The 27,733-nt window shown below is 36.3% G+C and overlaps 1 protein-coding gene and 1 long non-coding RNA gene across 6 annotated transcripts in view; one reads left to right on the forward strand and one right to left on the reverse strand.

The window, feature by feature from the left end:
• LOC309626839 overlaps positions 1-1,644 on the forward strand; it is a 35,026-nt gene extending 33,382 nt beyond the window's left edge. For 2 of the 3 annotated variants that reach the window (XR_014243422.1, XR_014243423.1), the window contains one exon: positions 1,506-1,643. This is a non-coding gene — a long non-coding RNA (uncharacterized lncRNA). Of the gene's footprint in view, positions 1-1,505 lie in introns of all 3 variants that reach the window. The other variant, XR_014243424.1, reaches the window with a different exon arrangement.
• Positions 1-27,733, reverse strand: part of NEDD4 (NEDD4 E3 ubiquitin protein ligase) — a 146,432-nt gene that overhangs the window by 27,182 nt on the left and 91,517 nt on the right. For all 3 annotated transcript variants that reach the window (XM_082388004.1, XM_082388003.1, XM_082388005.1), the window contains 13 exons: positions 22,816-22,866; positions 21,298-21,359; positions 18,677-18,779; positions 13,806-13,972; positions 11,779-11,896; positions 11,520-11,687; positions 7,995-8,060; positions 5,004-5,123; positions 3,567-3,770; positions 2,271-2,351; positions 1,990-2,044; positions 1,835-1,893; positions 722-787 (listed from right to left, as the gene is read on the reverse strand). In XM_082388004.1, coding sequence (XP_082244130.1) covers positions 722-787; positions 1,835-1,893; positions 1,990-2,044; positions 2,271-2,351; positions 3,567-3,770; positions 5,004-5,123; positions 7,995-8,060; positions 11,520-11,687; positions 11,779-11,896; positions 13,806-13,972; positions 18,677-18,779; positions 21,298-21,359; positions 22,816-22,866 — 1,320 coding nt within the window. The remainder of the gene's footprint in view (positions 1-721; positions 788-1,834; positions 1,894-1,989; positions 2,045-2,270; positions 2,352-3,566; positions 3,771-5,003; positions 5,124-7,994; positions 8,061-11,519; positions 11,688-11,778; positions 11,897-13,805; positions 13,973-18,676; positions 18,780-21,297; positions 21,360-22,815; positions 22,867-27,733) is intronic.

Genomic DNA, 27,733 nt, shown 5'->3' on the forward strand with positions numbered 1-27,733 from the left:
GGGGGTAAGGGTTATTATGGAGTTATATGAAATCGTGTGTGTGAAACCTTTGAAAACTAAAGCACTATGGAATTTAAAGAATCTTTCAATCAATTTTAAAAAATTACTAAAGAAAAATAGTCATCATCAACAGAAATGAAATAGATGGGCAGATGAGTTTAGTTCCAAACATAATGAATTTGTGGTGATGGAAAAGAGAGTAGTGAACATTTCTGATAAGCAGAAGGAGACAAGCAATAAGAGGACTGCTCCAACCACAGCTGTACTGTCAAATTATGCAGAGATATATTATATTTGAAGCTGTAAATAACGAATGACTAACACTGGAAAACAATAGTCAAAGCAGAAAAGGAATCCAGAGAGTCCTCCTACACAATTAAGTCCAGGCCTGGGGATAATCTCCTGAGCTACTCTTGCTTAGTTTCTACAAAACCCAAACCCCACAAACCCACGAGGAAACCAGGTTAGAGCTCTTTAAAAGCACACTTCTAATACTATTTTTCTATATTACAAGGTATATTGAAAAATGAAGACATAAAATAACTGTGGTCTCTAATCATATATTACAGGTACTCAAAAAATACACATCCTTTCCCTAAAAGAAACTATTCAAAGTTGTTAATATATAGAATAAATTCTCTGTTACTTTTTAAAATGCATTTCCCATGCTTTCAGTCTATATGGCAATCATTCCTGAGAACTCGTTATAAGTATCACTAACCTGCTTCTTCAACTTTCTTCGGAAGAACTCATACTTTCTTTTGTAATCCCTGGAGTAGGGCACTGCCTTGAGTTGAAAATTTTGGAAAAATAAAGAAGGTTTAAGTTGTTTCATTCTGGAACAATTTAAAAAACTCCCCTCTGGGTATTTGATGAATATAAGTTAAAGGCATTAAAAGAGAATATTTGAAAAGAAAAGTTTAATTCAAAGAAAAACCATATATACAATTTAAAAATTTTTAATTTCTCTGTTTAAGATAAAATTGTATTCAGCAACTCCTATGGCTGTAATTTTCATCATACAATATCCTTGAAATGCAACAGGCCAGAAACAGGAAATGTCTTCCAAGTAGAGAAATATTAGAAATGAAAATTTCCATTTCTAAAGAGGCTTTCAAAGTGATTTCTTCATTAAAGGAACAATTTGAAAAATATACTTTTTGCTTGAACTCTGAGGAGTTGCCTTTTTTATCCATTACTTTAAAAGACTAAACATGGAGTCAGAAGAGTAATCTACAAGAACTGTATCTTCAATTTTACTTATTTTTGTGAATTAGGAAACAGTTAAAATCTGAAAAACTAAAGTTGGAAAAAGAAGCTATATAAATGAGAAAAATGATTTTCCTATCATTAATCTGACTCAAAAGAGTAGTGTAAATATCATACATGGTAATAATTGTACTTAAATGTGAGTACGTCTTATATACCGGTATTTACAATGATTTCAACTAAAAAGATCAAGTCATGACCCTGAGTTGACAGGGTGCTCTCTGCTTCCTCACCAGATACACTCTTGGCTCCTCTGATCTGCCGAGGATTGCCAGCCTTCTTCTTCAGACAATGGCAAGTACCAGCCTGAGCACGGCAGCCCATTGCCTTAGTATTTGACTATCTGGCTCACTGGTCTCACAAGGCTACCGTGCAGAGTAAGGATAATGACTTTATATGCTCTTTTCAAATAACTGAGACCTGGTGTATGGGCGGTGGGGAGAGGGGAGATCTGCAAATGTGCTTTCCTCTCAACACCTTTAGTGCTATGTCCTTGATCAAACGCCCTTGAAGAGACAGGTAAGGGGACAACCCCATCAGAGGATCCTGATACAAAGAGACTTACTGGTCCAGTTATTGCTACATTCTGCAACCGAGGATCTTCCCATTGCGTTCTTTTTATATCTGAAGAAAGAGAGAAAAAAAGATGTTCTCCATCCTCACGCACAAAATTCGATACTGCAAAAGATAATGTAATGAAAATAATCACATTGCACATACTGTGATTTATGTAGAAGATTCTTCCATCGGTGTGAGTTCTTTCTTCCCATCCTGGCTATAATGAAGAATAGATTTCAATTATGTTAGGAAAGGGTTTTCGATGTATGGGCAGAGAAATAGATTTGGTTATATGGTTGATTTAATTTGCATATTCCATTCCTAGTAGAAGACATCAACACTTCAACAATAATATTAATTATAGTTGTTAAAGAACTACTGTATTCCAAAATACAAATGTTTGAGATAGCCAAGTTAGATGGGTAGCAGTTCTGTAAACTTACAGGTAAAGGCCCCAGGTCATTGGAAGAATCAAGTGATGTCTTTCCTCTCACATGAGCTGGAATTTTCAGTCTTGGATCTTCCTTTTTTGGTAGAATAAATAAAGAAAACAATACACACACACAAACTTTAAAATCATGAAAGTCAATCTGTTACTATGTTTTCTAATATCAATGGATATCACTCTTATTTCTTTTGCTTACTCTATGAAATAATAGGTTCTCATCTAAAATCTATCACTCACACGCTACAAAATTCAGTTCTCAGATCTCAGAGGAGGATCAGTATTAACTCACTACCTCTTTCACAGAAACCATTCGGAGTATTTTGCCCACTCTTTATGGATTGTGTCACTATCTAGGGCTCTTCTCTAAATAAAAACTGGTGTAAGAGTGGGACATAAAACTGGAACACATGTTATTTCTGAGGCCCTGAACATGCTTCTAGGCACCTAGCTGCTAAGGTGTTAATTTATTAATATTTTTGAAAGATAGGAAGGTAAGCACAAAAAGGTTATTAAAGGCAATTCAAATTGTTGAAAGAAAGAACAAAATTTAATTTATTTGGATTTATCGATATATATTATAATTTTAATATTATTTTCTTAAATCATTTATTGTATAATTTTAGTTTTATTTAGGTATATTGGTGTTTTAAACAAATTTATTAATCAAAATCTCTTCATCTGCTGCTGATTTTCAGTAATTTTTCAATTAGTGGTGAACCAACTGCTCAACAACTTTAAGCCTTATCTTAAAATAAAAAGACCTATTCTACCTAGTCTCATAAGTTTTTTTGGGTACTATGAGATATGGATTCAAAAGTACTTTGGAACTATAAGCCTTATATAAAGGGAAAGGATTATGACTAAATATCTTCCTCAGTATTCATGGCTAGTGAGCTAAAAACTGCAAACCTGGTAATTCCCTGGGGGTCCAGTGGTTAGGACTCCACACTTCCACTGTAGGGGGTGTGGGTTCGATCCCTGGTTGGGGAACTAAGATCCCACAAGCCGCACAGTGTGACCAAAAAAACACACACACACACAAAGACAAACAAACAAAAAAACCCCAAAACTGCAAACAGGAAGTAAATGAATCTCCATGACAGTCCCCCCAAATATTAAAAATAGGCATAAACATATTGAATAGAAATAATCCTATTAAGAATTCAACATATCTCTAAATGAGGACTAGGAAATGTAGGGTATATTAATGTATAATTAAAGATTATCAAAAACTACACATGAGAGACTATTACTGTTGTTATAAATTTAAACTGGAGAGCACTGAAGTTACCCAGGTGGTGGTTTTGGTGTTGTGGTCAATGAAGAAAGGCCTCCCGTTTGGTGCATGCCGGACTTCCCAGCCTTTGGGAAGGAATCCTTGCTCCACTTCAGATGGCTGGGTCACCTGCTGTGCTGCGTCACTCGTGGGGGCCTGTGGGTGAGGGCCTGCAGAAGAACCCTGGCTTGACGGCAGCTGACTGGTCTCCACTGTGGCCTAGCACGTTAATTCAATCGTGTTGCAGTGTTTATAGAGAACACACAAATAGCTGTGGTTAAAAAGGTAACTTAACCTGCAAACAGCACACACAATTATAAATAGGCCTAAAGATTGGAGGCTCATTTTTCCAATACAGTGTTTTGTCAAAGTTTGTTTTTAAAATAATTTATAATTTCTCAGCTAATTCTTGAGCAGTAAGAATGCTGGTTAACCGTCAGTCTGTTAACCCTAGTTGCAAGGGAAGCTGCAGTGCCAAGTGGAGAAGGTTGTCTTTGCTCACCCAGAAGACTCATATAGAGTGGGAATTTCCTATACACAAAAAGTGGGTTCAAATGCTGGGAAGACAAAATGAATGACAAACATATACTACAGAAATGCATACCTGAAATGTAATACATTCATGTGATGAAATATAAGGCAGTAGTTAAAAGAAATACACTGGATTTATATATAAAACAACATGATAGGGTTTTAAAACAATGGTGAGCAAAAAAATATTTAGAATTATATAACACATCTTTGCAAAACTTGACACATGGACATAAATAACATTTTGCATTGTTTAGCTCTCTATTAAGTACATAAAATAGGCAGGAAGAATCCCCAACAAGCTCACGATGGTAGTTCCCTCTGGGTAGTGGGGTCAAGTGCTTGGCTAAAAGGAATTTAGTTTTATCTGTAAGATTTTATTTTAAAAAAGAAAATGTCTAGAAACATATGATGATTTGTTAATGGCGGTAAATTCAGGGTGTTAAGAAAATGGGTATTTACTATATTATTCTCTGTACTTTTCAGTTTTAAAAAATTTCTCAATAAGAGACATGGTGATAAGACAAAATATTTTCCTAAATGCTTACAAGGAAATATTACAAAAGGCACTCACTGTTGTTAAGGACAAAGTGTCATCATGACAAAGTTCTTTGATAGATACTAATCGCCAAGATTATCTTTTAGCAAAATAATGATCTTAACCATTCAAGTTACACAATTACCCAGTGGACCAGATCATTTACTTTGTCCTCCTATTCCCAATTGGACTTGTTTTACATAATAACAAGTGGTGATTCATGTATATTAGAGATCTGCAGGAAATGGCAGACAATTAGCACCAATATCAGAAAATAATTAGAAGCATCCAGCATATACTACAAAGTGACGTAATAGCTTCCACAGAAATATGATGGTTCAAATTATGTAAGAAAACACATTAATGGATAGATTGCAGGGTACCTGTACAGTGGGCTTTATCCAGGTAGTAGTTCTGCAATTATGATCCACGTAATATGATCTTCCTCTTTCATCTTGTTTTTCTTCCCAACCTGGTGGTAATCCAGATGAAGTAGGCAAGAGCTAAGTGAAGAATAATTAAATATTAATAAGAAAGAATCCTTTTTAAAAGGACCACATCCCTTTTTCACTGCTAGCTCTCTTTATTTTTATTTTTATTTTTTTAAAGATTTTTTTTTTGGATGTGGACCATTTTTAGAGTCTTTATTGAATTTGTTACAATATTGCTTCCGTTTCATGTTTTGGTATTTCGGCTGCGAGGCATGTGGGATCTTAGCTCTCCGACCAGAGATCGAACCTGCACCCCTTACATTGGAAGGCGAAGCCTTAACCACTGAACAGCCAGGGAAGTCCCACTGCTAGCTCTCCTTAAAATGAATCATGTTTTAAATCATATTTTAAAGTGTACAGCATTTCACTTAAAAGAAAAAACTCCAGTAGAACAGATAATAATGATGAGAATGATAACACTAAAAATCATGAGAGTAATAACCACCGCACACTAAGTGCTTTAACACAGATCATGCCATTCAACCTCCACACAAACCGTAATGAGATAATTAAGATTACTGGCCCATTTTACTTAAGGATGAAATTGAAGCTTAGAAAATGGAAGCAATTTCCTACCAGATAACATTGCTAGTGTGGAGCTGAGATTTGAACCCAGGTAGTCAAACTACAGAAATTATCACCCATATGTGCCAAGTCCAAAGTTACCCCTGCTTTCTTTCTGTGAGGGCTGGGGACGTGCTGATTATTGTAGTTTATTACTAATGAACAAAAAAGGTCTAGTTTTCCAGGTTTACTTAAAATAGTCCAGGTCTGGCCTTCCTTTTGTCTTTTTTTTTTTTTTTTCCATGAGCTTTAATTTAAAAAAAAATTTTTTTGGCCATGCAGCATGTGGGATCTTAGCTCCCCGACCAGGGGTCAAATCTGCGCCCCCTGCATTGGAAATGCGGAGACTTAACCACTGGACCACCAGGGAAGTACCCATTTTGTCTTAGAGATTAGACTCTCCAAGGTTTGGCCTGGTTCCCTAATGTCTCTTACATATAAAAACTATCACACTAGTCTGTTCACTAGATATACTGTTCCCTAGATGTACGGGGGTAGATGTACATTGCTGACAGTTATGATGAGCTGTGAGTCTACAAAATAATGGAATTCAAATTTGCCCAACTTTACAAATGTCCTACAGCTGGTGAATAGATAAATGGGATGTAGTAGACGTATCTACACGATGGAATATCATGAGCTACCGAGACATGTCACAACATGGATAAACCTCAAAAACATCACATGAAGTGAAAAGAGGCCAGGTACATAAGACGGCATGCTGTATAATTCCACTTATATGAAATTTCTAGAAAAGGCAAAACTAGCAACAAAAGCAGATGAGTGTTCACCTGGGGCTGAGAGTAGGTATTAGGATTAAGAAAACTTTTTGTGAGAATCTCAAACTTGACTGTGGTGCTATTTGCACAACCGCATAAATTTACTAAAACTCATTGTGTACTTGTGTACTTAAAAAAGGGTGGATTTTATGGCATGTAAATTATACCTTAAGAAAGCTGTAAACAAGCAACCAAACAAAACAGACCTCTAATCAATGTATTGAGAAGAAAAAGGCACGGAAATAGTTTTTCCAGTACATAAAATGTAAATCATCTCTAGATTCTGTGGCTCATCTGGTGTACTTAAAATAGTTTCTTGGATGAGTGCCTGTCAGTCAATCAGAAATTCACCAGTTTCAATGCATAGAGGAGATGATGGAGCGAGGTGGGAGAAATACCAGGGATCTCCTTAAGTGGCTCCAGGCGAGTGGAGGTGGCCAGACACGGGGTAGTAAGCGCGCGAGGAAGGCTGGGGAGGGCAGTCTTGCCGTGGCATCCACCCTCTTGCTGGTGGTCACTGGTGACTGGGCCAACTGCACAGGTGGGTACCCCTTCCTTCCTCAGCACAGGGTCCATGTCCCTCTCTTGATGCAGGGCCACCTTTTTAGATAGATGAGCCACTCCTAGGTCGAGGACTTCTGGGCCTGTGCATTCCTTTGCTGGAAGTCCCGTGAAAGCAAAAACAATCCCCGCTTTTCAAAATTAATATACAGACTGCCATTCAAAATCACAAATGGTTGGTGGGAAAAAAGTGAGGCGGCCAGTCTAAGTGGGGAACTGGAACACTCGCAGACCCAGAATGGGGAGAGAATTAGGACAGGGACACAGGCTATTTGGAAGAAAGAGCCCAGACAGAAGGGAAGGTGGCGGGGTGGGGGTGGGGGTCTGTGGGTGGCTAAGAGGGAGGGGAGGCTGAAAGGGCCAGGAGCCTGGGTGCTTACATTTGGTTTAAAAAACAAGCGGGGACCATGTGAGGAAGAGACAAACTCAAAGCAATGATGGTTGAGCCAGAAAGAGGATGGAGGCCATGACGTTGTTAGGTCTAAGCTCCAGCCCAGGTCACGGCTGGATATGCTACGGAGGAGGCAGCAGACCGCTCCTCAGCGGCTGATGAAGTCCATCCTGGCCGCCAAGCCTGCCGACACCGGGGCACACCTGCCTGAGGGACCGGCCCCTGACGCAGCTTCACGCACGGGGCGGAAACAGCCGCAAGATGCCACGGGCCAGGCACAGAGCAGAGGCCGCTGGAGACCACAGTCTCGATCTGTACGCAACACCTCCAGCCCACACAGCGCTTCACCTGCCAAGCCCAGACGCTACCCACCAGCACATGGGGACTTGGCTTTCTCGTGATGGGAGAGACAGTTCTCCAGGTTTTGTCTTTAAAGGGCCTACCTATCCCATTTCCCCTCCCTCAACCTCATCCCCCAGAGCCCAGTTGCTGTGCTGGATCAAACGTTCATGTTCAGCGTTCCAAAAGAAAAGAAGTTGCTGCGTCTTATATTTTTATTGAGGATTGAGAGGAGAGGCTAAAACTCACCACAGGAAGTGTAGGCTGTTCCTCAAAAGTATAGGCTTGTAAGCTGCCTCTTCTGCTGGAATGATTCTTATAAAAAAAAAAAAAAAAAAGAACGATAATAACTTTAGGTCTCTGCTTTGTCTCTGAATGGCAGATAAGGTGGCAGGGTGGGTATGATGGGGCAGAAGAAAGAACACCCACTCCACCCACTCTCAGCCTCGCTCTACACCACCCCACCCCCGCCGATGCCTTCCAACTTCCAGCTCACACTTGTCCCTCGAGTCCTAGACTGTCTCCTGGACACTTTCTCTTGAAGGTCTAACAGAGAACCCTTTATTGTGTCCAAAACTGGATTCAGCTTTTCCCTGTCCACACCCACTCAAACCTGTTCCTTTGCAGGTATTCCTCATCTCAGTGGGCAGCAGGGGAGGCCAGCAGCTGCCCTAGGCAGACGTCGGTCAGCCCCCGATTTCTCCCCCCTTACAGCCGGGTCAGTTACCAGATCCTACGCATTCTATTTCTTTACTAGCTCTCAAACACATTTCCCTTACACTTTTTTTTAAACTTCAAGTTTTCATCATTGATCACCTTGACTATTACTGTGGCAACATCCTAACAGATGTGCTTGCTGCAAGTCTTATTTGCTTAAATCTACTCTCCATACCCCGTGCTGCAGCCAGAGAGCGTTCTGCAGCGCAGATGTCATCACATCATTCTCTCACTCCGAGCCCTTCAATGACTTACAGTCACTAGGATAAAATCTACAGCACAGAACACAATGTTAGTGAGCTTCCGGACCTGGCTCTTCCTGCTGGCTGCAGCCCTCCAACCTCACAACCCACCCTCTGGACATTCCAGATTACTTGTTCCCTGGAACTCGCATAATTTTTCTTTCCTTGTGCTTTTATATGCACGCTGTTGTTGCCATCTGAAATATTTTAGTTCTGTTACTTAATGACATTAAAATTTATAATATATGTATAAATTAAGTCAGAGGAGCCTCTGTAGGATTGTTTACAATAACAAAGAACTGTAAACAATCTAAAGTCCATCAAAGGGAGACTGGAGAAATAGCTTAAGGGTTACTTGCACAAGGGAATGATGTTTGATTATTTTGTTGTTGTTGGTTTTAAAAAGAGCACATCTATATTTACTGAAATGGTCCAATGTCTATGATACAGTATGTAAAAAAAGTAAGTTACCAGAAAGTGCATACAAGATGATCTCAGGTTAAAAAAATGATATACATACATGTCTGTGCATACATGTTTATGAATATGTAGAAAATGTTTAAAACTATATATGCCAAACCATTAATGGCAATTGAGGGAGCACATGTTAGAGGTAAAATGGAAGATTCAATTTTTACTTTACAGACTTCAGTACTGTTTCAATTTTTAACCATGACCATATAATACTTTAAAAATAATAAATTAAATTAATTTTTTTGGAATTAATACGCACATGGTATGAAATTCAAAAGGTACAAAAGATATATGCCCTGTTTACCCTGTTCCTCTCTTCAGAGCTGAGCAATGTTACCAAGTTTAGTTTAGTTTTCAAGAAATATGATACACATATTTATTCTCTGTCATTTAAATAATTTTATAAATGGTAACGTACCAAATACACTGTTCGGTACCTTGGTGTTTTCCACTGAGCAATATCTCTTAGGGATTGTTCCATACAACATATACATTCAAAGATGCTTCATTCTTTTCAATGGCTGCATAGTATTTCATTGTATGGGTGCCACCTTTTACTTTTTTTTTTTTAACCATCTTTATTGGAGTATAATTGCTTTACAATGGTGTGTTAGTTTCTGCTTTATAACAAAATGAATCAGCTATACATATACATGTATCCCCATATCTCCTCCCTCTTGCGTCTCCCTCCCACCCTCCCTATCCCACCCCTCTAGGTGGTCACAAAGCACCGAGCTGATCTCCCTGTTTTATAATTTAAAAAAATAATAATAACAGGAAGAAAGGGAATAGGATCTTACGTGATTTATCACCAGCAAATCAACATAGCTTATCCTTTAAGTCTTTGACCTTTCCCACTCCTCTGACAAACAAATAAAATGAAATGAATGGAAGATAGAATAGACGGATGGAAGAAAGGAGGGGAAGGGAGCAGGCAGGCAGACCTGCTCTTGGATATTCACACAGGCGTTTACATAGAACAGTCTACATTGAAGCTTCTTAAGGGAGGTGCTAGAACAGAAGTCGGCAAACTTTTTCTGTTAAGGTCCAGATAGGAAATATTTTTTTGTGGGCCAAACGGTCTCTGCTACAACTACTCAACCATGTCGATCTAGTGTGAAAGCAGCCATAGGCAATACTTAAACAGATAGGTGGGCTGTATTCTGAAGATACTTTAACCAGCATATAACCTGCATGCAGTCAGCCCTCCATATTTACTAACTGAATGAAAAGCAAGGAATTCCAACTGGAAATGACCACAGCATCCTCAGATGCCTCTTTGTCTTCCACTGAAAGGTCTCCCTTGATAAGATTAGAGAGCTAGCCACAAGGACCTCATCAGGGCAGTGTATGTTGGAATACTTGCTTCTGGACCCCACAGACAGCAATTTTTCAAGCAGTTGCTGGAGTGAGAAGGTCATCTATCTTCTTGTTTAGTCAAAGTACATCAGCTCTTATTCACATGTGTGTTGGTGACATGTGTGGTATAACTGAGAAGGAGAAAAGTAACCCTTAACACCCAGGACCCACCCTGGCACTCATCAGCATCAAGACAAAATCAACACTACTTTGTAATCATGCCTAAACACAGCAAAATGTGAACACTGTCCAAGCCACAAAATACCAATTATCTCCCTATCCTGGCAGATATAAGTGACTGCTGCTTTTTTGCTAAATATAGCTTTAGTCTCGCTACAGATAAGATTTGAGATACCCAATCACAGAATAATCTCTGTTTCCTGACAGCATCCAATGCAGAGCAAAGTCCTGCTTCCTTAAACCCTCCTCAAAACTGATTAACATGAGCCCAAATCCTTTAAGTCTTTCCTAACATACTGCTACTGAGATACTCGTGGTGTGTTTTTCCCTTGCTGAAATGAGTAATAAACCCAACTTGTTCAATTACAGGTGTGTTCCTGGCAGCCTTTGGCTGGAGGGCACTGATTTATGTAATGGACATTTAGACTCCAATGACCATTTGGATTTTCCATGACTCTGCTTCATACTATTATTAGTGGGGATATTTGAAAACGGCCGTGCTGTAAAGTACCAAAGTCCCTAACACATTATTACGTGTAACTTAAGACAATTTTTTTCTCATCACAAGAAAAAAAAAAAAGCCTGTGAAGGGTTGGATAGTAACTAAACTTATTGTGGTTATAATTTTGCAACATATATATGAAATCATTATGGTGTACATCTTAAACTAATACAATGTGTTATATCAACCATATCTCAATAAAACTGGAGGAAAAAAGATAACATTCAGTCTTTAGACACTGAATGGAATAACATATAATACAAAATCCTGAAGCTCCAACAAAATCTAAGACCATCTTACTGAGCTGGATACTGGCTGGCCAGTGGCTGAATTTCCATAAACAGTGAGTCTGGCATTCAATTCTTCTGCAAGATGAGTCTGGACATCCAAGTTATTTGATGGTGGAGATGAGGGGAAGGCCTGATGGCTGTACGTGGTGGCTTCATCTTCTCTTATAACTTCCCAGTTCTAAAATGAACAGAATAAGCTTAAGCCACACATACCTCAATCTACTGCTGTAACATATGTCTATCCACAAGAACAAGAAAATGATTTCTACCTCGGAAGACTCTCGGCTGTCAGCACTTTCTGTTTCCTCAGATATCTGCCGCCTGGTAGTGAATGCACGCTGGGCTTGCAGCTGAATGTTACCATTCTCAGCATCTGTTAGGCTGTCCCTGTATTAGAAATGTAAAAGCCATCACCCACGTCTGAAGAGAGTTAAAGTGATAGTCAAAAATTCTGTTTTCATTAAAAAAAAAAAACCTATATTAGATCAGAATTTATTGTTCTGGGCCAAAGGCTGCTTCAAGATGCATAGATTAAGTCCTAGGCACAACGGTACCTGCAAGAGTACCTTATGGAGTTAAAGTTTTTGTGAAAATGTGTAATGTGCCTAATATTTTCGTTCCTAACTTTGCCTAGGATAATGTCTCCCATGTATGGGCACTCAAAAAGTATTTGCTGAATGAATGAATACCTGAGAGTTTCATAAATAATTTCATTATATTATTATTTCACCATGTTCTTACAAGAGTAAAATCTAAAGTAGCTCCAGAAAGTTCATAAAACAGAAGCTTTAAGAGTTACATATACATCTTCATGAATCAGACAGTAACATTTTCCAGAACTGATCTTAAGCCAAGAGTAAAGCTTCCTGTGTAGGAACACAGAGGGCAGAAGGAAAGACAGTGTAAGGACACTATAATTAAAAAATTGATAGAGTACAGATTAAATGGTATCTATCTGCTTTTGATCATATACAGTAATGGACCTCTTCTGAAAAAGGACAGTAGTAAAGGCGTGTCTGAATCTAGGAAAGGTACGGTTAATCAGACTGAACACCCACTCCCCAGTCATTTCTTAGTTATACTGTTCTAGCTAGTTGTGTTTAACATAGCCAGACCATAAGATCTAGAATTTTGTATAGATATTTAATAAAAAAATTATTGTTAATTTATTTAATGCCAGATAAGCCCAGGATAGTCAGAAGACCAGTTCTTACTGCACTGTTGCTGGAGAAAACATAGTGGTCCTAAGGGAAAGCCTCACACTTTTTTCCTCCTAAATAGTTGATTTTTGCTGGCTGAAAACAACACCAACCACAGTGAAAAAAATGTGATTCTGCTCAAGTCAGGCTTGCCATAATACTGAGGTATACAACAGGAGGATGTTGCAGAAATTTATCGTGCTTTCAGTCTTGCGATCTGTACGCCATTCTACAGAGATCAATGCCTCTGTGACACGAAGAACTTGGATCATTAATTTGCTTTGGAAGGATCTGAAAAGGGAAAATATCTACGAAAGTGCTTGGACTATATCAGATACAAAATACCAAAGCCAAAAATTAGAACATTAAGGGACAAATAAGAAAAATTTTATGTCTGTGTCAAAAAGTAGACAACTAAAGAAAGACTTCATAAGGTTATAAGGAAGGATAAGTGGAAGGATATTTGATAATAAACATGAATAATGGAAGAATTTATAAATGTGTATTTACAAACGTTCAGTCTGATGATAATAAAAGAAAAATGTCACTGAGGAAACATAAATCAGAATACCTCAAAGGCCATTCTGTCCTTGATTTGGGTACACTGGAAATTATGTATACATTGACCAGATTGGCAAATGGGTGTTTAACAAAAGACCTTATTAATTGAGTCCTTTCAATTTTATAAATAATTTACACTTTAAAAATACTGTACTGTAGAAATTAACATCTCATTATATTTTAGTAACAAACTACAAAAAAATCTCCAAGATTTTCTAAATTAGTCTCAAGAGAAAAACATTTCTTTTGTGGCTATAATTAAAAACAGAAATAACTGACAATTTATTAAAATAAAGAAGCAATTAGAAGGGTGGTATTTGTGACTCAAATACTTTTTAATACTATCAAATCATTTTAAAAAAGAAGCATCCATGACAGCATTTTTAAAGCCCTGGGCCATAAAAATTCTAGCATTCTTGCAGTTTTTGGATCCCCATACTATTACGAATCCATTTGAGCCATTTGAGCCATGACTTCAAAATGAAAACTAGTGGTCCAAAAGTATTCAGATTACAAACATGAAAGTCATCACATACTGAAGGGTTGGTCTTTTCCACTGTGTTCTTCTGGATTCATGGTTTACATAGTAGGTCCTTCCAAGAATATCCTGCCTCTCTTCCCATCCTGGAGGTAGAGGGGAAGGCTCTTGTTGCTGCTGCAAATGGCAAGCAGCATCTGGTTGGTCCAAAACCACCCAGCCAGGCTGAAAAACAGAATGGTAACAATTAAGTGTGTGCTTAATTTTTTTAACCTTATAAATTATGCTAGAGGAAGTTTTAAAAGAGATTTAGCACACCCAGTTCCAGAAACTATGCAAAGACAGAATTAGCACATTGTCAACTTTTAAGACCATAATAGGAATATCTTATGATAATGAAGATTTTTTTTTTCTGCAAAATGATAACATTTAAATTTTGCTTGAAAAAAATTTTTTTTGAAAAAATTTAAAACATGTCTAATAGGAGAAAAAGGACACAGAAAACTTTCAAATAAACAAACAGCACTGGAAGGCACTTAGAAATTGAAAAGCATAGTTTAACCTTACTCTATTCTCTAACTTATAAGCAGGGATCATGTCTTATTGGGCATTGTCTCTCCCACAGAGAAAGCACCTTGTTTATGGTGGAAATAAACAACTCTCTGAAACCTGAAAAAAAAAAAATCACTGGATGAAGATCAAATATGTAGAGCCATGATAGGGAAGGGCAAATGATTTAGAAATAATTGAGTGATGGAAAAGACATGATGATTCTCTGGTCTGACTTTTCTCTTTCTCCTCTGGACCGTGGAAAGGCATTTTGGTCAGGTCATAATACAGTCAAAGAACGAAAGTTTTGTTTTGTTTTATTTATATGCTAGGAAGGCATTGGAAATTTCCTCTGAGACTAGCAAGGGGCAAACATACAAAAACCCTTAGCTAGGGTAGTTAGAGAGTAAGGAATTATTTGAAAAGGATAGCGAGGGTTAGTGACATGCTTTTATACAAGAAACCTCATAAAAGAAAAGGCCGTCAGTAAAAGGTTCTGCTAAACATCAGTATGGTTAGGAAGCATAAATACACTAGTGATGAAAACTTAAAAATTCTCCTAAAGGGACACAAAAGAAGACCCGAATGAATGAAGAGACATAATGTGATCTTGGCTAGGAAGATTTAATCTCACAAAGGTGTCAATTCTCCCCAAGTTAATTTATAAAGTTGCCAAGATTCCAATAGAACTACATTATGGATTTTTTTTGAAAATAACAAGACAAGGCAATTTTCAAGTTCAAATAGAAATAAAAACAAGCAAGAATAATCAGCACAGTTCCAAAAAAGAAGAGTGAAGATTAACTTTATCAGATAAAACATACCACAAACCACAATAATGAATAGAATTGGAAAACTCAGAAAGAGAATCAAATTTATAGGAATTTAGTATATGATAAAGACATTTCAAATTTCTGGGAAGATAGGCAAATTACTTAGAAAAAAAGGAAAGAATTATCTGGGTTTCTACCTCATACCTTATAACCAGAATGTTACAGATTGAGCAATATTTAAAATGTTAAAAAGTAAAACCGAAATGTATTAGAGCAAACCTGGGGATATTAAAAAAATATATTCTAAGAGTGGAGGAGCCATTAAGTATGACATCAAACCCGGAAGGCATAAAAGAAATTGAGTGATTTGATTACAACCCCCCAAATTTGTACATGGCAAAAACTACTAAATTGAAGTTAAAAAAAAACAGGCAAGCTGGGGAACATATTTGGTACCATAATAATAGGTAAAAAAATCATTTCCTTAATATATAGAGAGCCCTTTGTTCTAGACATTGGGGATCTAGCACTGGAGGACTGTTGTGTGCCAGCCAGTTGATGGCTTAGAAGATGGAAGAGAATTCTTCTATGTTGGAAGGTGGGTTCTGAAGAGGAAGGGTCAAGGAGAACAGCTGGGAAGAAAAGAAATGTTTTCTGGGAGAAAAGGATAGGGGTTTCTGCAGCAAGGTTGGTCTCCTCTGGCTAGCTCCAGTGTGAAGGTTAGAGATTGAGGCAGAAAGGAAGGTGAGGGGTAGGAGAGAGGAAGACAGACAGAATTATTCTGGGAAAAGGAATCTGGATGGGAAGTAAAACAGACTCCTTTTCTTTCTTAGCCTATTTTCTTCTTTATATCTTCTTCTATGGGAACTGATATCTCGTTAATTTCTTTTCTTTCTTTTTATTGCCCAGACTCCATTCTCTCTCCCTTCCCTCTAACCCCTTACTTTTTCTCTCCATCTATGTTTACCTTCCTTCTCTCTCTCCTTTCCTTTCCTTTAAATGATCATGATATAGGATCTATATATCTAAAAATTTGTCTTGTACATATTAAATCACATTTTACTTCTCTGGTCTCAATTTCAAAAGTGTTAGAGTTGAACTTTTATATTTCACTCTCTTGAAAAAAAAGACTAATTAAAAAAATATGCTCACTGATTATTTTTCTGCAGATTAATAAAATTTGTTAATAAAAGGGTCCTCACTTCTGCTGTGAAGGATTATAAAAATATTCAGAGCTTGGAAAATGGTACCAAAAATATTTCTTTAAAATCTTCTTAAAGATTTCTCTCTTAAAGGTCTACTTATTGAATTTATGTTACCCAAGTAAACTTGTGAAGGGGCAAAAAACTAAGTAAGGGCCTATTTTTAAAAAACCTGTTTCAGTTCCAGGAGGAAGTACAGTTACACATTTGAACATTGTTTAGAAAGAATGAGTTTTCATTTTCTGTAGAGAATGCCTCCCTATTAAACATGTATCAGCTAATATTCTTCACAAAATAATTTTCTAAGTATCAATGTATGTTACTTTATTACTAACCTCAAAACTAATATGCAACTGCCCACAATTTAACGGAGTCAAAGTCCAGAAAGAAAGCATTTAGAGGTACAACAAACATTATATTATACGGTAATTGTGTAAAATACATACAACTAAACCTAAAGTTACAAGGGGTGCAAAAATCAAATATTACACAATTATCTATTATAGCCACACTTTATCGTACTAGGGCATACACTGCCTAAGAGTGAGCCTCTTCTGAGAATTACAATTGTTTTCTTTAAATGGTAGGATTTTATATATTCAGTCACAAACTAAATGTCAAAGACAAGACTTCTCTGGTCATTAGCTACACAAGATAAATAAGCACAGATTCGTGTGTTTGAATTCCGAGGGCCTTTCATAAATAAACTCCTGCATGCTTACATCTACTGAAATTATAAGGTGCATTCTGAGGGAATTCAAACATTGAGACATGAGACCACAAAATGAAGCGAAGCAGCTCTACCCACAGAAACTGAACTGTGAATAAGGTACCTGTGATACGTGTCTGTGGGCAAAATTTGGAGCAGGTTACCAAATAATGAAATGCTGTTAAAATTTTTTTAAGTTACTAAATAAAGAATTTTCTTTCTTTACAGCAGACATCCTTCATTTCAAACAGAATTCCATTATTCAGGTTTCCCTGTGCACCAAAATGCCAGGTACAGAAAATTCTACTCAATAAATTTCTAAATTAAAAAAAAAAAGACTGTTATATGACAAATCAGAGAAAAACTAAAACGAAAAAAAAGGTAATCAAATAAGGGAATTAGACTTAAGAGAGGATACCAAGTTCTTTGATTGCCAGAGTAAGGGCTAACTACAGTCTATGATTTAAAGAAAAAAAGTTCTTTCTTTCTGTTATTATGAATTCCCCTACAAAATAAAGTCTCATTAGTGCATATAAAAAATTCCCAGAAGGCTTTGTTGCAAAAGCACTACTTGTTCTCGAACTTTCTTTCTCAAGACGTTTGGGTGTGTGATGCAGAGCCCAGCACTGGGGAAGGGTCCCTCAGCCTTACAGTTTTTCTGGAGACTTCAGCAGACCTTGATCAAAGAGGCATGACTGTTGAGGAAGCCACACATACAAAACCCTCCAGAGCAGACTGATGCCAGCACACTGGGTGCTTTCAGTCAATGTGGTAGACTAAGGTGCTATCTTTTGATGATAAGCTTCCTTCAGTGGGAACCTCAAGGGGCAAATGTTATTGTTCCCTTTTCAGATCATGAATTTTTGTGCTGGAAGAAACCTCAGAGGTCATCTGGTACAACCCTGTCACTCTGTAAAGGAAGAACCTGAGGTCCAGAGAAGGTCAGAGACTCACATGGTCACTCAGCTCACAAGCAGCAGAGCTTGCAACTAAGATTCCAGGCTCCAAATCCCTGTCCAATTCTATTCCAAGTACATACTCTCTGCCTCTTCTTCACGCACCCCAAAGGCAGGTGGTTCTGCCCAAATCCTTGACTGGACTTCCTCTTATCCTGTCATCCGTGAAGATGGTTAAATTCTTCTGGCCCCCCATAAATGTGGCTTTTTATTAGATCACTTATATTCTCTCCCTCTCTCTCTCTTAGTCTCCTCCTTTTCTATGAGCCCTCCCGCCCACTCCCACCCCAAGCACGATAGGAAAAGTAACAGGAATTATATTTCATAAAAGAGTTCCTAATTAGTAGAGCCTTCTCAAATATTCCACATACTTAACTTACAAATACTAAATTGTGTTCTTACTTTAATGGAGGGGGAACATGACATCGTTTTAGAAAACTCTGAAAAACTAGAAACAGTTAATGACTTAATTACAACAAACGCTTTCATTTATAAACATTACAATCTCTATTCCCTAACCCTTAAGAATGCCATCAGTAATGGCCATTCATTCTACAGAAATATCCTTAGTGGAAAGAAATGTTTAACAAATTCTTGGGTAAAATAAACAAATGTCCAGGGAAGTAATTTTTATTTCACACATTAACTTTATTTGAATAGTTATTTTTTCTTCAGAGTATAGTAAAATAAGAAATTAGATATTTTCTTTTTAGTTTAACCAAATATTTATAAAATCTCACCTCTAATTCCTCAGCCTGTTCTGTGTTATCTTCTTCTGAGCCACTGGTTTTAGGTAAGTAAGTCATTTTTAATCTCAGATAACCTTTAACTCTTGATTTCTGACTGTAGAAAAGAAAATAATAATTCACAAAATTTTAATACTAAGAAGAAAAGCACTCATTTAATAAGAGTTTACTGAACATCTAGTAGCTACCAGAGGAGATTCAAAGACAAGTTCCAGTGCAGAAGATATTTAGGAAAAGGAATAGATGGTGGAGAAAAAGGAACATCCATAAATAAATAATTGTTATGAGCTAAATAAGGAACTATGGAAGTTTAAGTGAAAGATCAGAGAGAATTTGAAAGAGAAGTTGGCATTTGAGTTGGGGCTAGAAGACTGGGGAGGATTTTGATCTGTGGCAGTGAAGGGAAAGGCATATGAGTAGAGAAGAGAGCAAAAACAAGGAAATAGATGGGAAACCTGGGGTGCAGTTAAGGAAATGGCAGTAGCTGAGACTGGCTGAATTACAGGATACATAAAGGGAGTGGGAATGGTCCAGCTGATGAGATCCATGTGAAATAAGAGAACTTTTATTAGATTTTATTTTGCATAGAATTTTGGGAATAGGGAAAGTCACCCTCAGAGATGTGCTTTAGGGATAATAATCTAGCCATGTTGTATAAGATGACAGAAAAGTGGAGAGCAAGGATGGATAACTGCCTGAAACCTAGTGTCTTTGACAGCTGTTTGAATCTGTCATACGTTAATTTACCTCATCTGTTTTCATATTGTATCTTGTATCACCTCTTTGAATAATGAGTTGCCTGAGTTAAGGGCTGCTGCCCAGTGTAGTAACATTTAAGGATTTTAAAATCTGTCTTTCTTAAGCTTCTAACTGATAGACCTAACTCTGTCTATTGCCCCCACCAAATCTAGCATCCTGTTTACTTAAGAAATCCTTGCTTGTCCTAGCTTTCTGTATAGGTTTTTTGGGTATTTTCTTTTAATAGATTTCAGTTATGTAATATGACACAAAAGTCCTAATCTTTTATCCTGTCTTCAAGAGATACTCCCCTACCCCACCCCACCCCCAATGCCTCCCTTAAGCTTTTTAGTTGTTCTTCTCTACACAGTGCTCATGGATTTGGAAAGTGTACCTTCCCTGAGTGGTCAATAAAACCCCTGATGCTTATTTCCCAGGCCACTAACGTGACTCATGTCTCCATAGTTAAGGAGGTGTGAACACTCTGACTTGTTATAAAAGATGGATACAGAAAACTTACTCAGATAATATTTTATAGGAGAGTTTCTCCACAGTGATAGGTTTTATTATATTTTTCCAACTAGATAATATGCCTGTGGGTTTGGGCTTAGTGATGCTCAAAAAAATCTAAGAATGTAGTTGGATAAAGCTCTTTCTGCACTTGCAATAATACCCAGTGCAGACAGAAGATGTAAGTGTTTTGAAGATAAAGATACTGGAAAGCATTTGACAAATTGAAAAGCAGGTTACTAGAGCAACCAAATAAGAGAAGAAAGAAATATTTAGTTATTCTTGATATACAGATGTCACAATCAGTCCAAAATTAAAGGAAGAAAAGAGACTTATATTGCAAGACTTCTAGAGAAATTAAATATGTGGTTTCTCTTATAGACAGTAAATATGAACACAGTCAGAAAGCACTGTCCCCCTTATTTTAATAATTTATATTACAATGAATACTTAAAAATTTTGATTAAAAATATAAAATATTTTTATCAAAAATTTTACTAAGTTCCCATACTATATTTTTCAATTGCATTTTCTAGTTTTAAAAACAAAACATATAGTGTTGTTTTCACAGATTTCCTTCCTCTGCTTTACTCTGCCCTTTCTGACAGTAAAGTCACATACACATCTTCACCAGATTTTACTTGATTCTGTGGTCCAGAAGATCAAAAGGAGTTTTATTTACAGCTTAAACTTAAAAATTTTGACAAAAATCAAGTAATTCAGTTTAGGAAAATGGAATTATGAACAGGCTATTGGGTTGTAAATTATAGTCTTTGCTCATGTTATTTTCTCTAAATATTTGAGTTTTCTGAAATATCTTTTTTTAAATGAAAGTATGCTAAATGTAGTTATATATCCCTGAAAATGGTTTTGTGTGTATCAAGTTGGATTTTTTTTTTTGGCTGTGCTATGCAGTTTGCAAGATCTTACTTCACGGACCAGGGACTGAACCAGGGCCATGGCAGTGAAAGTGCTGAGTCCCAACCACTGGACCACCAGGGAATTCCCTGGATGTTTTTTTTACATGAATTGATGTTTGTGATTTTTTAAAGCACAGTATGACAAAATTACATATACTGTAAGATATAAAATACATATAAACTAATGACAAATTTCATTCTCATAGTATGATAAATATAAGGGAGACAAGTCTTTCCCAAAGGGGTATGATCACTTTTCTGTATTTTCAGAATTTTTGCACTGTGCATATATTACTTTTTAATCAGAAACAGCAATAAAGCTTTTAAAAACTGATATTTATATGTAGCTTATTTACAAAGGTTGAAACTGAATTTCTAAAGAGGCTACTGTAAGGTATAAAGAGATTAAAAAAAAATTTCATATGTTATTATTTTATATTTACTGACCTTCTTGGGTGAAGAACAAAATCCTTAAATGTATATGGTCTCTCCATTCTTGGATTTTCTGTCTAGAATAAAACAGTGGGTTTTCAAGATACATCTATAACACCAAAAATATATACTTTTCAAGAATATTCATTAACTATGACCTAAGGCATAATTGAAGTTAGAGGTGAGAAAAAAGTAGCTTCAGCTTATTAAACGGTAACAGTTGGTAATTTGACAGCACTTTCACTTTCCTGCACTGCAGGAATTGCACCTGGCATCACAACTCAGTATAAAACTAGCTGAGCAGGTGTGTCGTGAAGACAAAGGGAGGGTAAAAGTGGAAAAAGAGTAGAGAATGGTTAGTATGCTTGAGCCCCAAAGAAATATGGAATATGTACAATGTCAGCAGGCTGGCATGGTTAGATCATAGAGACAGTTCTAGGAGAACAAAAAAGTAAGCAGCTTGGAAAATAAGACTGGATTAAATTCATTATCAAAAGCTTGCAATGTCTAAAGACTACAGAGAGACAATAAACATCGGAAAAGACTGATAAAGAAGTATTACTTCTCTTTCTTATCAAGTTCAGCAGCCCTTTGTTTTTATTCTCCTTTACTTCTCTGCTGCACTTTGCATTGTTAACTACCCATTCAGTCTTGAAACTCTTAAATTCTCATTGCATCACTTTACTTCGTTCTTTTCCGATTTCTCCTGGTCTGTCTTCTCTTTCTCCTCTGACAGACCCACACTGATGAACGTTCAATGTTTTAGCCTTCAATGCTCTCATCCCTCTTGTTTGGACAGCCCATTCTTCTCAGAGATTCTGCGGTTGCCTTAACAATGATAGCTCTCAATCCTTCCAGACCCTTTTCCCTACACAACTTATTTTTATATCTCTGTCAGCTGCCCACTTTAAGCTTTCATTTTTCTTGTTTACTACTCATATGCAATATGGCCAAAAATAAATTTATCATATCTCAAAAAAAAATGGCTTTCCTCCTATGTTTTCTACTTGAGATACCACCCTTATCTCGCAAGTTCAACTTGTATTATCTTTACTTTTTGCTTAATTTTATTTTTTTCAACTGGATCTCCATGTTAAAAGCCTGATCCAGTAATGTTATGTTATGAAATGTTTCCTGCATCTGTCTGTTTTCTTCTGTTGCTATATGCTTGGTCCAGGTTCAGTTTCATGCCCATATTGTTGTAATTGATCTTAGTTTCTTTTTGTGAGACTAAGCTCTCCCCAGTCTAGTTATTCAGTAGAATATTTCCAAACTGATCTTCCTCAAACAATGCTTTCATGATATCAACCAACTTCAGTGGCTCTCTATTTCTTACTGGGGTTCATGTAAGGGAATTTTGAAAATAAAATGGAAAACTGAGATGAGTTTTCAGAAAATAATATGCTCAAGAAATAATAGCAGTATACACTTTACAAATCAAATATTTACATTTACTATATTGTGTATCTGTAAGCATTTATTAAAATAAAAAGAATAAACATAAAAAGTAAAATCATGGACATCTATACTAACCGGTAATGGATAAAGAGGAACATCCACTTGACCTAGGAAATCATCTCTTGTCTACAAAAGAAAGAAGAAAAAATGACATTAGTAATATGCTTGATCTTTTTGGAAAACTTTGATGAGCTATTGTCATCATTCACAAAAATACATCGAAGTTTTTTTTTGTTTGTTTAACCCTATGAAATATCAATGAAAAAATCAATGGAAAATAAAAGGTAATATGCTACAACTTCTGGTCATGGCAGAATAGAGTATATTAGATTGATCCTTCTGAAGATAATAACTATATACTCTGAAAATATATCAAAACAACTATTTGAAAGCACCACAGAGTGACCAAAAGCAAGCAGAAATTGGAAGGGAGTCAATCCTTGAAAGAATGAACTGTGTTAGGTAGGATTCCTGTTCATATGGCTTTTCACCTGGTAGTACTCCACAGTTCATATGGTGGAATGATTGGAACTCAAAGAGAAATCTGAAATCTTACTCATTTGAGGAGTCCAAAGACTTACTTTGAAGTCAACAGTCTAACTGGAAAGTGAGGGGGACAACCCCTGAAAGGAAGAAGCCACAAGAGTCCCTTCAAATCTACGTATAAACTCTACCCAAATTCCTAGCTGATCCCTGAACTGCATATGTGAAAGGCAACAGCTAGAAGGCTGAAAGGACTCAGCATAGATTTCACAGTTGATGTTCACCTAAGGGGAGCTAGCATTTAGAGTTCAGCTAAGTTAACAACCTGCTAGAACAAAAATCAACACTCTTTAGGGAAAGATAACAAAACTCATTGTATCCATCATGTGTCACACATAATGTCCAATATACATTAAAAATTACTAAACATGCAAAGAAACAGAAAAATGTGACCCAGTAGCAAGAGAAAAGGTTATTAATAGAAACTGACCACAAGATAAGCCAGATCTTGGAATTAGCAGACAGGAAAATGAAAGTAGCTATTATAAAGATGTTCAAGGACATAAAATGGAAAATAAGGTCATAATAAATGAATGGATGGGGAATCTCAGCAGTGAAATGGAAACTATAAAAGGGAATTAAATGTATATTTTGAAATATATATAGAACTGAAAAATAGAATATGTGAATTAAAGATCAGTGGATCCGCTTAACATATGATTGAAAATAACTAGAGAAAAGTTCTGTGAACCTGAAGATATATCAAAAGAATTTATATAATATGAAAAATAAAGAGGACTTGTGACAAAATATCAAGCAGTATAATATATGTGTAAGTGAAGTTCTGGAAAGATAGGAGGGGAAGGAAGAGAAAAGAGAAGGAGAGAGAGAGAGAGAGAGAAGAGAGAAAAATATTTAAAGAATAAAATCACCAGCTTCCCCAAATGTTAACATCTTACATAACCATAGCACAATTATCAAAACTAAGTGACATATTTTTAGAGGAAATATTAACACTTTTATTTATTCATTCTTTTATTCTTAAGCTTTTTTAATTGTTAAAAAAAAACCTATACACGTAACAGACAGTAAATATCTGTCACCCATAATCTTTATCAATTTAAAGTAAGCTTATGAAAACCTTGACCCTGCAATCATAGTTCCCGGAGGGCACTAGAGTTAACTGTTAAGTAACTTCTCTGAGATTTTTTTCCTGCATGCATCCACCCACATACTTAAATTTTTTTTAGTTGAGGTATAATTGACATACAACATTACATTAGTTTCAGATGTACAACATGATGATTCAATATTTGTATATACTGCAAAATAATCACCATAATAAAACTCGTTAACATTGGGCACCTTACATGGTTACAGAATTTTTGTTTCCTGTGATGAGAACTTTTAAGGTTTACTCTCTCAGCAACTTTCAAGTATGTTATACAGTATTATTAGCTGTAGTCACCAGGCTGTAATTATGTCCTCATGACTTATTTATTTTAAAACTGTAAGTTTGTATCTTTTGACCCCCTTCACTCATTTACCCCACTCATCCCCTGCCTCTCTGACAACCACCAATCTGTTCTGTATGAGCTTGGTTTTTGTTTGTTTTGTTTTTAGATTCCACATATAAGTGACAGCATACATTATTTGTCTTTCTTTGAGTTATTTCACTTAGCATAATGCCCTCAAGTTCCATCCATGTTGTTGCAAATGGCAAGACTTCATTCTTGTTTTTATGGTTAATATTCCATTGTATGTGTGTGTATATATACATATACATCTATTGATGGACACTTAGGTTGTTTCCACAGCTTGGCTATTGTAAATAATACTGCAATGAACATGAGAGTGCATGTATCGTTTCAAGTTAGTGTTTTTGTTTTCTTTTGATAAATACCCCAAAGTGGAATTGCTGGATCATATGGTAGTTCTATTTTTAATTTTTTGAGGAACCTCCATACTGTTTTCCATAGTGGCTGCATCAACTTAGATTCCTACCAATAGTGCATAAGCGTTCATTTTCTCTACATTCTTGCCAGCACTTGTTATTGTCTTTTCGAAAATAGCCATTCTGACAGGTGTGAGATGATAGCTCATTGTGCTTTTGATTTGCATTTTCCTTATTAGTCATAATGAACATCACTTCATGTGTCTGTTGGCCATCTGTATGTCTTCTTTGGAAAAATGTCTATTTATATCCTCTGTCCATTTTTTAACTGGATTGTTTGTTTTTTTGCTATTGAGTTGTATAAAAAACCAGGAATAACATTAACTAATCTACGGACCTTACTCAAATTTCACCAACTGTCCTACTAATTTTGATCCAGGGTTCATTTTAGGATCATACACTGCGTTTAATTGTCATGTCTCCTTAGTTTCTTTGAATCTGGAAAGTACCTCAGTCTCTTTGTCTTTCATAATATTGACATTTTAAAAGCATACTGGCTAGTTATAGGATATCCCTCAATTAGGGTTTGTGTATTATTTCTTCATGGCTGAATTTAGGTTATGCATTTTTTTGCAAGAATACTATAAAAGTGATGTTGGTGCACTTCTCAATGCATCATATCATCAGGTAATAAACCCTGAATCTTATAGATTATGGACAGTTAAGGACCATTAAATATTTGAGTAAAGTCTTTAACATGAGAAACAGAGATCTAACCAAAAAAACAAACAGCAAGAAGGGAGTCAGATAAATAAGAATCAAGTCAGACTGCAGGAAAAATACTTGAGAAAAACTGTAATTAATATTCTCAGAGATAAGGGATAAACATCTATCAAACAGAATAGCAGGGTATAAAAAAAGCAATTAAAGAACAAGAAAGAACTCTTGGGAATTAAAAATATAACTGAAATTAAAAGTTTAAGATAGAATTAGAAAATAGAGTTAAAGAAATTTCTCAGAAAGTAGAACTAAAAGACAAAAGAAAAGACTGTAGGATTCCCAAAATAAAGAAATTACAGGATAAATTTTAAAAGTCAACATTTAAGCAGTAGGCATTCCAGAAAGAAAAACAAGGGAAGGAATTATCAAAGAAGCATTTTAAGAAACTTTCCCTAAACTCAAGAAAATGAATTTTAAGAGTGGAAGGCCTCACTGAGTTTTAGGTAAAATACTTGAAGAAAAGACCCACAGAAAGGCACAATACTGTGACATTTCGAAGCACCAGAGATAAAGAAATTCTAAGAGCTCTGAGAGATACAAAACAGATCATACCCCAAACTGAAAGACAAGAGAATAACACTTGCAAAATTGTGAGAGAAAAATATATCCTACATAGAATTCTAGACCCAGCCAAAATATCTTTTTCAATAATGAAGGCAGAATAAAGACATTGGTGTTCTTCTAAGGTAATGGAGGATATATTTCACCAAAATGAGGGAGGACAACATGGTAGGGGAAGATGCAGGGGATTCAAGACAGGAGAGAAGGAAAGAGGATTCCCTAGAATTATGGGGAAGGGAACTGTCAGAATGACAGTAGTGTAAGACCTACAAAACAACCAGTGCATACTGGAGCAGGAGGGTGGAGAGTTATAAGAGGGATGTTCCACAGGAATAGGAATAATCATAGCCAACTAACAGGGTTTTGTGAAAATTAAATGAGATAATATACATAAAGTACATTGCATAATACCTAGCAAGCAATAAGTTTTCAATAAATGTTAGTTGTTATATTTGAAATGCTAGATTTTATAATGAAACCCCTGCTCCCTTTTCCCATGGACCAGTCTTTGGACAGGTCAAACAGGTACATACAATAAAAGGAGCATGGCTGGAGACTGAAGCCTAGCAAATTAGCTTAGTTTAGGGCCATATTCCTATTCCAGAACATGAGTTGATGATAATTTTTTTTGAAATGGACAAGTTAGCTTTAATTATATCCTCAAGGCTATGCTGTGGCATGTTTATTTCTGTTTTCATGGCAAGTAGATGTTATTCTCCATAAATTTGATCTTTAAGAAGATAAATAACAAAGTAAAATACAACAAAATACAGTTAAATCTCAATCAAGATGACAGAGGGATAAAATATTTCGGTTAACTGAATTATCTAATAAACTTAGGTTTAGACTTAACCAGATAGAGAAATAAAACACTTTTGAGTGGTTTAGTCTTACTGAATAGCCTTGCCCTCAGTAAACGGAATTCAGTGAACATCTATCTGTTTGATGATTCATGATTTTTCAGTGCTTCAAAAACATGGCTGTGGTCCATTATCACTAGAGCAACACAAGTAGAGAACAGGGTTTCTTAACTTGAGCATTATTGACAATATAAGCCAGGTAATTTTTTTGTTGTGGGGCTGTCCATGCACTGAAGGATGTTTAGCAGCATCCTGGGCCTCTACCCATTAGATGCCAGCAGTACTCCTCCACCAGTTGTAACAATGAAAGATATCTCCTGGCATTGCCAAATGTCCCCTGGGTGGCAAAACTGTCCCTGGTTGAGAACAACTGCTAAAGAATGTAGAAAACAGAATGTGTCAACCAATGAGTAAA

This window comes from Balaenoptera borealis (assembly GCF_965194805.1).
Source record: "Balaenoptera borealis genome assembly, chromosome: 3".
In the NCBI taxonomy this organism is placed as follows: Eukaryota; Metazoa; Chordata; class Mammalia; order Artiodactyla; family Balaenopteridae; genus Balaenoptera; species Balaenoptera borealis.